This window comes from Pteropus alecto, unplaced genomic scaffold, assembly GCF_000325575.1.
Source record: "Pteropus alecto unplaced genomic scaffold, ASM32557v1 scaffold43, whole genome shotgun sequence".
In the NCBI taxonomy this organism is placed as follows: domain Eukaryota; kingdom Metazoa; phylum Chordata; class Mammalia; order Chiroptera; family Pteropodidae; genus Pteropus; species Pteropus alecto.
Window position 1 is genome coordinate 146680 of NW_006435764.1, and position 9424 is coordinate 156103.

The window sequence follows — 9424 nt, forward strand, 5'->3', positions numbered from 1 at the left end:
GGTCGTGCGCCCTGGGTCCCGCCCCAGCACCACCCCGCTCCGTTTCGGTTGGCCTAGTGGCCCGCCTGTCAGAGACCGCGGCAGGGCGGGGCTTCCGGGAGCGGAAGGCGCGGAGGGCAGTGCCGGGCTGGGTGGCCCTCGTGGGCCGCGCGGCCTGGTGGTGTCTCGGCCCGTGCGGGAGAAGAGCTAGTGCCCCGGGGTCGAGGGCTCTGGAGCGACGGCTTCTCTGGGGAGGGCCTGGACTCTCCCGAGAACAGGCCGGACTCCCAAGGAGATAGAGACCGTGCGGGGAAGCGCGGCGGCGGCCGGGTGTGGACTGGGGCGCGGTCGCCAGGGTCCGGCTCCAGCCCCTTGAGCTGCTCCGGGAGCCTGGCGTCGGGCTCCTGGGCACCTTGACGGCGCGCACAGCCGTGTCCGTTTCCCTAGAGGCCTTCCCTGCGCCGCGTTGCGTAGCCCACCGAGGGGACCCGAGAGCGGAAGAGACAGCCCTCAGGGAGGGCGGAGCCCACAGGGCGAGCACTAAGGTCGCCCCCTGAGCTTGGGGCTGGAGAAGGCGGCGGGGCCTCCGGAGAGAGGGTAGGGCCCCGGAAGCAGGCCCAGCCCGCTCCAGGAGGCTAGGGGCCCCCAGTGGCTGGGGGCCCGACTGTCCTGCACCCTCTTCCCCGCAGGTGGCTCCGGGACGGCCGCCCCCGCCCTCCCAGCTGGGGTGGGGACGTTGGGCGTGGTACGGCCGTGCGCCCAGTATTAAGCAAAGCTAGAGCGCCTGGGCTAGGCGGGGACCTCTGAGCCCGCGCAACGGCGTCCGTCTCAATCCCGGAGTCCTGCTTCTCCTATCGCGCAGCCCTGTCCGGCCCTCCGAGGACAGCCCCTCTCCCCGCCTCCCCCAACTCGGGCGGGCCCTGTAGACTGCCGACCCGCCCAGCTCCCTCAAAACCAGCCCTGCAGAAGCTCACCGTGTGGCCTAATTAACAAACGGTGCCTAAAGAATGCGACCCAAGAGTTGCCATAGGGGTGTGAACTGAAGTTTCCGCCCACCCAAAGCACAAACGTGCACGTACTGGCTCCTTTCAAGACTATCAAAGACATATTTCTAACATTTTTTTAAAAATTTAAAAGTAAATTTAAATTTATTTACAAGGAAGAATGGTGCATTACGCATAGCGTTCGACCTGCCTCTGATCAGCTGGACCCAGTCGCATCCCACTCCCACGCCGGCTCGGGTGCTCTTCCTCGAGCACAGGCCTTGGCCTTGGGGGTCTCCTCTGCCCCACGACGGCCTCGACCCCACGCGTCCTGGCAGTGTCGGGCTGGCTGTCCTGTGCACTGTGCTACAACTGGAACAGAGCCCGATCGCGCCTGAAGCGCGTAGACGCGAAGTAAAGGCGGACGAATGCATGCGGGGGGCGGTGTCCCTTGCAGGAGTGGACTCTGGCCTCATCCAGGTCTTCACTTCCCTTGCCCTCAGGGAGTCCTCTCCCATGGCAATTCCTTTTGTCGTGGCATCGGCCACACCTGCAGGCAGAGGTAAATCCCGTCCTCAGGACGACCTTTACAGAGGCGACTCTCATCTGGAAAAGGCGGACGCGTGTTCCCACCACAGGTGGCTTTTGCAAGGGGCTGACACCTGGCGGTCTGCGCCCCACACCCCAGCCTGACGGTGTGTCACCTCCACCCGACCTCCCCTCCCGGCTCGAGGGGAGCCCACGCGCGTGCGGGGCCATACCCCCGCCGGCCTGCCATAGCAACCGTTGCCAAGGGGTGTGGCTCGGCCTGGCAGAGCCAGGGTGATTCCCGATGCTCATGAATATTTGATTATTCAAATGAGGCCCTGCCCCCGTTGCTATGGCTCCCAGGCCCTGCAACCCCGCGGCCGGAAGAACAACCCGGAATCCGAGAGAGCGCCGGGAGGCGGAGGGCGCCCAGGGCCGAGCCCCCGGGGCCGGGGCACCCGGGCGGAGCCCTCAGGTGAGAGCCGAGTGCGCCTTCGGGTTCCAGCCCTCAGGCTTCGCTATCTCTCTGGTGCCAGAGGGGAAACTGAGGCCGAGGGGCGGGCGCGAGGATAGAGTATCAAAACCAGTGGGGGACTCAAGGCTGTCCTGGGATGTCAAATCTGGTCCCCTGGAGACCTTGCCTACAATCCCTGGCCAGGCTCTGAGGGCTCCCAGTCACTGAGACAGGAGGGGCCCCCTGCCCTGCCCCTGGGGAGAGATGGAGGCAGGCAGCAGACTCTGCCAGGGGGTTCCATGTTGGGGACATGAGGGTGAGTAGACTCTGCCCTCAGAGCCCCTGCCTGTGTGGTGAAGGGCACCCAGAGAGCTCGTGAGCCAGGCCAGGGGCCGGCACTGTCCTGGGCTGTAGAGACAGATAGGCACCTAGGTTTCCAGCTCCGGGGGCCTACAGAGAGGCAGGGCGGGGTGGGAACCGGGCCTGCAACAACATGGCCAGGGGCGGGGCAGTGCACGAATGTGGGAAGTGTCTAGATAGGAGCCACAGCCTCCAAAGAGGCCCTGCTCCTCAGACCCCAAGACCTTCGGGCTGGACTGGACAGACACGCTGGGCCCAGTCGTGGGCAAGACCTCGAGCCAGCCGCTCTCAGGCACAGAAGGGACAGGGCGGTGGGCTTGGCCCTTAGTGCTGCCGGTGCTGCAGCCTGGCCCACCCACACCCTCCCCACGGCCTGATGGATGCCCTTAGTCCCACTGTGTCCCCTGGGAGGCGGCAGGCCCCACCCTTACTCACCCAGCTGGCCGTCTTCCTCATCAGCCAGGCCAAGTGCCCCATTGAGGTGATAGAAAGAACCCAGGCTGCCAGGCCCTGCCACCTCCGCACGTGCTCGCTTCTGGGCACAGTGGCCTGGGCCAGGACCTGACCAGCCCGACTCTCTCTTGCAGGTGCCACCTGGGGCCACATGCGACCCCCTTGTCCGGATGTTTGACCCACAGTGGGAAAAGGCAGCTGCCTCCAGGTGAGGGGCTCAGTGGACACAGGAGTCAGGTGCCCGAGACCCTGGTGCTGGCCCCCCAGGCTCAGAGACCACCAGAGAGAGAATGCACAGCTCAGCCTGAGGTCGTGGCTTGCTCCTGGTCGTGGCAGGCAGCTAAGCAAATGCAACCCGGGGCCAGCAAACCCAGGCTCACAGTCTAGTGGGACCTCAGATGGGGAGGCCTGGAGCTGGCACCCCTCATGGGGACCCTGAAGAATGGGTAGAAGCACAGAGACAGTGACCTGCCCGGGCAGGGGGTGTGAGCCAAGGCTCGGGGCGGGGACCATGAGACCCTTGGTCAGGCCAAGTGAGAGCAGCAGAGCCTTGTCCAGGCTGGGGGTGGGCTCCAGGGGCTTGCCGTGTGTGGGTACATGTTGAGGGCTGCACTGGGGTCTACACCAGGCTGCGGATCAGAGAAAGAGCGAAGCCTCGGCCCTCTGCTCCTCCCTGGCAGGGTAGACGTGAATGGACCAGACCTGGGACAGGGCCTGTGGGCCTCGGCCGAGCACAGCCAGTGTCCAGGTCCGGGAGCTGAGCTGGCAGGGCCTGCACAATCCCTGCCCGCAGGCCAAGGACCTGGGCAGCCATGGGGACGGCCACGGCGAGCGGCTGGTGCAGGAGTACCTGTCACCTGCCCGACTGGTGAGTGCCAGGGGGCTGGGGCCTGCGTGGGGTGACAGTCTGGAACCGAGGTCCAGCCTGCCCTCTGTCCCCGGCTCTCCTGGCCTGTCTGTCTGATGGATGCCCTTAGTCCCACCGTGTCCCAGGCACTCAGGCCCCGGGAAGGGCTGAGCCAACAGGAATTCCGCAACTGTTCGCTGCGCACCCACTGCGTGCGGGCCGCTGACGTTCTGGTGCCACCAAGGGCACACGCGGGACATGCCACACGCAGGGAACAAGTGGTACCACGCGCTGCCAGGGCCACGCCCACCACCTCTGGGCAACCGGTGTCGGCTTTCCCCCAGACCCGGGGCGGGGCTCACTGTTCCCCCCATGCCCCACCCTGGGGCCCAGCAGGTTCTGCAGGGCCCTCGGACTGCAGGTGCCCCCGGTGACTGCTGCGAGCAGCCCTGCACGTGCCAGCACCCCCGCACGCCCTTCCTGCCCACGCTTCTCTTTGCCATTGGCCATGGTGGGGGGGAGCAGATGCTGCCACCGCCGAAGCCCTCCCTCGCTGCCCCACACTTTCACAGAGCGAGAGGCACACGGGGAGGGGCTCCTTGGAGACACCTGAGTGACGTGCCCACACACGCCGCTGGCTGCCGGACGTCCCCGCCCCCCTTCCTGACAAACTCAGAGAAGGGTTCGTGCCGTCTGGTCACTGCAGGCGGACAAGAAACTCCCACCTGCCCGCCCGCTCCCGCTGGCCCTCAGCGTACGTGACACTGTGACACTCAGCCTACCTTCCCAGTCCCACCATCCAGCGTGGAACTGTCAGTGTGAACTGTCACACCAGAATCTGTCCGCTCCTGGCTCATCGACAGCCCCTGTCTGGCCCCAGGAAATAGAGACAGGCTCAGAGCTGTGGGCCACCTCTAGGCCGGCCAGCTCCAGGGACTTACAGCCCTTGTCGCACATGAGGTCTGGGTCCAGAGATGGTAGGCTGATGCGGGAGAGGGGCCAGTGTCCGCGGAGCTGGCGGTGTCGTCCTGCCCCAGGCCCTCCTGGAAACAGCCGGACTCTGGGAGGAGACTGGGAAGCTGGTGGACAGAGCAGCTGGCCAGGAACACATTGCTGGGGACGGGGCTCCTGTCCTTCTCAACCCCTCCCTGGATATCAGGTGGGACTGGGTCAGGAGCAGCGTCCAGCAGGGCGGTGACCCCCATGGCACCCTGGCTGGGCCTGGAGGTGGACCTGGCCTTATCACCTGCCCAGCACCACACACCAGGAGCCTCGCCCAGCAGGCCAGGCTGGGACGGACCAAGGACGGTCACCTGCAGGTGTCTTGCTGCCCCCTGGAGTGTTTGTCATTTCCTCTGCGCTGCGTGTTCACTCGCAGGGGGACCAGAGGGGATTGTTTGGCTGGAGTAGGTGGGGGCACCAGGGCAGGTGTGGCCATTGCGCCCTCCTCAGGCCTGTCCTCGGTGAATTTTGTTGACCTAAGGTGCTCTGCCGCAGTCCTCGCTGGCTCTGTCCCCGACACCTGGGCCCCCAGGTCGCTGAATCCGTCACGTACAGCCATGTGGGGCTGACCGCAGCCGCCCACACTTGACCCCGACAGGTATCTCTGCTCAGGCCCAGGGGTTTGCAGCCGGCTCTGCTCCAGCCGCACGTGGGCTTCAGCTGGGACCCTGGCTGACCGAGCCACATGGAGCTACCCTTGCGGTCCACTGTGGGGCACGGGCAGCAGGCCAGCACGGGTGCCCCCAAGGGCTCATCTGAGGAAGGGCTTATCCAGGAGACCCACGCAGGCAAACGGCCGGTGTGGCTCCCACAGCACTGCTTCACGGGGGACGGAGTGACTCGCCAGCCTCCCCCATGTGAGAAGGGGGCCCGGGGGCTGCCTGGCGGTCACTGTGGTCATGGCCAGCTGCCACCCGCCGGCCGAGTGTTTGCCAGGCCCTGTGCCAGGGACGTGCTTTGATGAGAGCCCAGTCTGCCCCAGGTGTGGGTCCCAGGAGGTCCCCCTGGGACCCCTGTCCTTCCCCACCCAGAGAGCACCCTCCTATATGCACGTGGCCCCCAACACCATTGTCGCAGGTGGTCAACGTCGGTCCAGGCCGCGGCCAGTGGTCCAGAGCCCCCATGCTTTTTAGCACGGTTGAGTCCAGTCAAAGCCAGGTGCCCAGAGCCACACCCGAGGTGGTTTCTGAGCATACTTCTCTCGTGCAGTCTCAGTCGCTGGAACCTGGGGTCTTGGGCTTCCTGGAGACTCCGACTGTCCCCTCCCAAGACCCCCTGCCGAGGTTGAGTCCAACTGGGTCTCAGTGTTCCCTTCTGCTGACCAGGTTCAGCCCGCACACCCTCCCTTCCCCTCTCTCTCACGGCACCTTATCTAATGCCATTCGCCAGAGCCAGCTCACTCCGCCCCCACGTCTCCCCACGTCACAAGTTCGTTGTGTGCATTGTTTTCTACCACTGTTTTACCAAAAACGGCACTGTCGCGTGACACGGTCTCCACCTTTCCAGCTCCAGTAACGCTCACGTCACCCCCAACCCAGCCCCACATCCGGTGTCACACTGTGGAGCCGTGTTTGTGGTGGGCTATTGGAGCCACGTCTGGGCCCCCCCAGTTTGCATGGCAGCTGTCGCTGCGGCGACACACCGTAGCCAGAGCCTGACCAGCAGTGGCCTCGTCCACGGCCCGGGGACGGCCAGGGCCCGCGGAGCTCCGCAGAGCTGGCCCCGGCTGCATCGGGTCCTGCGCGGGTCTCTTCCGCAGACGGGCACCCCCAGGCCAGGCGCTTCTCCGCCAGCGGCCCCGCCAGCCACGCACGAGTGGTTGCTCATTTCACGTCCACTTCTACTCACCACGCAAAACCGCCCATAGCCAAGGTCGACCTGGACAAGGCAGGGAAGTGTCTGCCACCGGCGCCAGGACCGAGGCCAAAGGCAGGGGTGTCACCGGGGGGGCATGACCGCTGTCCAGTCCCCAGGGCTGACTCCCCGTGGGTTTCTGCAGCAGGCCCTGGCCCAGGTGGACGACCTTCGGCTGGTGAGCGTGCTGGACGTGTGTGTGGACACCCGTGAGCACAGCCTGGGGAATTTCGGTGAGAGCCCGCCTTGTCCACATCCACCCCCACCAGGGCCAGACCACTCACTAAGGGCCTGCTCACTGGGTTTCTGCCTGCCGGGCTCTGGTCTTTGGGCCACTGCACCCCTCTTTCCAGGGATCAGGGATTGTCACAGGGCCAGGCTCTGTTCTGTGTAGGAGTGAGTGGCTCAGATCCCTTTCCCGGGGACTTTGGGTTAAGCAGGGACGCTGGCTGAAGCGTTTCTGTGCTCTGGGGGGCTCCAGTGCCACGAGCTGATGGAGGTGGTGGTATGGGGTTACTGGTATGGGGGCCAGGGTAGGTGGCTGGGGATGGGACCCAGGCTTCAGCAGCCAACTCCGGGGGCCTGGTGGCCTCCCGTGTGGCCGAGTTGGCTCAGGTGCACCTTCTCTGCCCTGCCCTGCCCTGTGCACTTCACCTGGACCTGGTCACAGACGGAAGCAATGTCACTGGGCCTCGGGGCAGCCCCGGGCAGTGGGGGCCGAGGGCGTCAGTGCCTCTGGAGGTGCTGAGAGGTGGCCTCTGACCTGTCCCCCCCCTGTGGCTCACAGGGGTGCACCTGCCCAGCCTCAGCCAACTGAAGCTGAACGGCAGCCGCCTGGGCTCCGTGAGGTGAGTGCCCTTCCTGGCCTGCTCGGGGTGGGGTCCTGCAGAGCTGAGGGGAGGTCTCAGGGAGTGCGAGGTCTCCGGGGCAGGTCCCCGTTGAGAGACTCCTGGGCGTCCTGCCGGCCGGCCAGCCATGGCCCTCACGCAGCCCTCCCCGCCTGACTGCATGCAGCTGCCATCACCTGCCCCAGCCAGCTGGCAGCACCCACTAAGGGTGACACTGGGTCTGTGGCCAGGGTCAGGCCAGTCACACCAGGTGGTGTGGCTGACAAGGTCCCCAAGGACCCACCGTGCTGTGCCCAGAGGAGCCTGCTGACCTTCAGGGTTTGGGGCGTCCCCGACTGGGAGGGCCAGGAGCTGGGGCTCTTGCTGGTGCCATCGGTGGCAGGGGGAGGAGCAGATGGGCGTGGCCTCTGTTGGACAGACCTCGGCCCATAGGAAACACATCCGCGCTCCCCGCACCACCTTCGAAGGCAGAACCCAGGACTCGGGACCGGGCAGTGGCTTCTGGCTCGCTCACGGGGCTGAAGGAACGTCAGGCTTTATTGTTGGCATTTGAGCGGAATGGATTTCGTGACAGCCCCCGGCCCTGTGCAGCCGGCCTGCCGATGAGAGGCAGGACGCTAGACCTGCAGGCAGCTCTCCAGGGCCCAAATGGGCTCCGAGTGCCGTATCCAGTGATTGTCATGTGAGGCGATAGAGGAATTTATTGAGCAACCTCACTTTAAATGTGTTCCTGATCTCTCTTACGTATACTGATGTTTATCAAATTCGCATCAAAAAGAATTTCATAAAATGCTCAAAGGTCTGGACGCAGAAGACTCTGGGTGTTCAGAGGGCAGAGAAGCCGGCTGGGCCCGTGGCCCCGTGTGACGCGTGTCCTGCGGGGAACAGTCCGGAAGGGGGCCTCCAGGAACGTGCCCTGAGTCCGTGCTTAAGCAACGCTCGGATGGTGGCATCGATACCTAACAAAGACAAAAAGTCGAAGTGACTCCTTCATGTTAAGGCTTTCAGAGTGGCTCAAAGGCCAATACGAGTGTATGAAAAGCGTATAAAATAAAGGATGAAAACTATAAAAAGAAGTGGACGGCATTGGAAAGTTAAGAAATATGATGTGCCACTTGTAACGGAAGAAAATATTCAATTCCAAGAAAACAAACAAAAATTCTATGAAAAAATGATGAGATCGTAAACGTTACTAAAAGGTGTTCTGTTCCCTGAAGACGGTGGCGAGCTCCGAGTTCTTTCTGTCCCTGAACCCTGACACTCGGCCACACGGCGCTGGCACATGACGTGGACGGAAACTTGTCAAAAGAGACCACCTGACAAAGTGCGGCCGTCCAGTGACCCGGCATCGTCACCGAGCTGGGAGGAGGGACGTCATGGGGGCCGGGGCGTAACTTAACGTCAGGGCCGCCAGTGCGTCAGGAGCTGAGAGAGCACGCAGGCCCTGGACAGACGTGTCACGTGCGAGGACAGGTGTCCCGTCCAGGTGGGGGAGGCCCAGGCGGGCCTGCCGTGCTGACCCCTGATATGGCACGGACTGTGCGGGGGAAACCACACCCACAGGCTCTGAAGCTCCACGGCGACTCGGGAATCATCCAAGCAACGGAAAGGGCAGTTCTCAGCACAACCTAAGGCGTGCATTTCCCCGGGGACCCAGCGTGTCAGGCCCCGCGTGCCTCGCCCTGCGCTCCGGCTCAGGCGGACTGGCCTCCCCATTGGCTCCGGGTCCCTCGCATGCAGGGGTCCCTCGCGCAGCCTGCGTGCGTGGCAGACTGCCCGGCCCTCCCCGCCCCCTCCCGTCAACGCCGCGGACACCTGAACCCTTCGTCCTGGTTCGCTCTGACCCGCGATTCCGGCCGGTGCTTTGCTGTCATTCAGGGGGTTCGTCCTCACCCCCAAGATCCTGGAGACATTCTGCTCTTTCTCCTGCTGGCTTTCTGGTCTCACTGTTCACTTTCCGGTCCTTCATGCCGCTTACCTGCGAGGTCACCTTCAATTATGGGGGGCGCGGGGGGCTGGTTTCTTTTCTGCCACCTAGTGCGCCCGTCTTCCCAGCATCTCCGCCCGGCGAGCCCACGAGTCCCTGTGGTCGCGAGCACGTCCCAGCTGCCCTGTC

General features: G+C 64.4%; 1 protein-coding gene and 1 long non-coding RNA gene across 10 annotated transcripts in view; one reads left to right on the plus strand and one right to left on the minus strand.

Moving 5' to 3' along the window:
- The first annotated feature begins 6 nt into the window (after positions 1 to 6).
- LRRC56 (leucine rich repeat containing 56) overlaps positions 7 to 9424 on the plus strand; it is a 19072-nt gene continuing 9654 nt past the window's right edge. For 2 of the 9 annotated variants that reach the window (XM_025046293.1, XM_015588903.2), the window contains exons 1-5: positions 7 to 1965; positions 2892 to 2965; positions 3438 to 3625; positions 6606 to 6693; positions 7248 to 7308. In XM_025046293.1, coding sequence (XP_024902061.1) covers positions 3449 to 3625; positions 6606 to 6693; positions 7248 to 7308 — 326 coding nt within the window. In that variant the 5' untranslated portion in view covers positions 7 to 1965; positions 2892 to 2965; positions 3438 to 3448. Of the gene's footprint in view, positions 1966 to 2891; positions 2966 to 3437; positions 3626 to 6555; positions 7309 to 9424 lie in introns of those variants that run through there. The other 7 variants (XM_025046292.1, XM_025046287.1, XM_025046290.1 and 4 more) reach the window with 6 other exon arrangements.
- The window catches only part of LOC112479214, a 6042-nt gene continuing 4643 nt past the window's right edge, over positions 8026 to 9424 (minus strand). The window contains exons 2-3 of the long non-coding RNA XR_003046103.1: positions 9202 to 9286; positions 8026 to 8267 (exon numbers count right to left, since the gene is read on the minus strand). This is a non-coding gene — a long non-coding RNA (uncharacterized LOC112479214). The remainder of the gene's footprint in view (positions 8268 to 9201; positions 9287 to 9424) is intronic.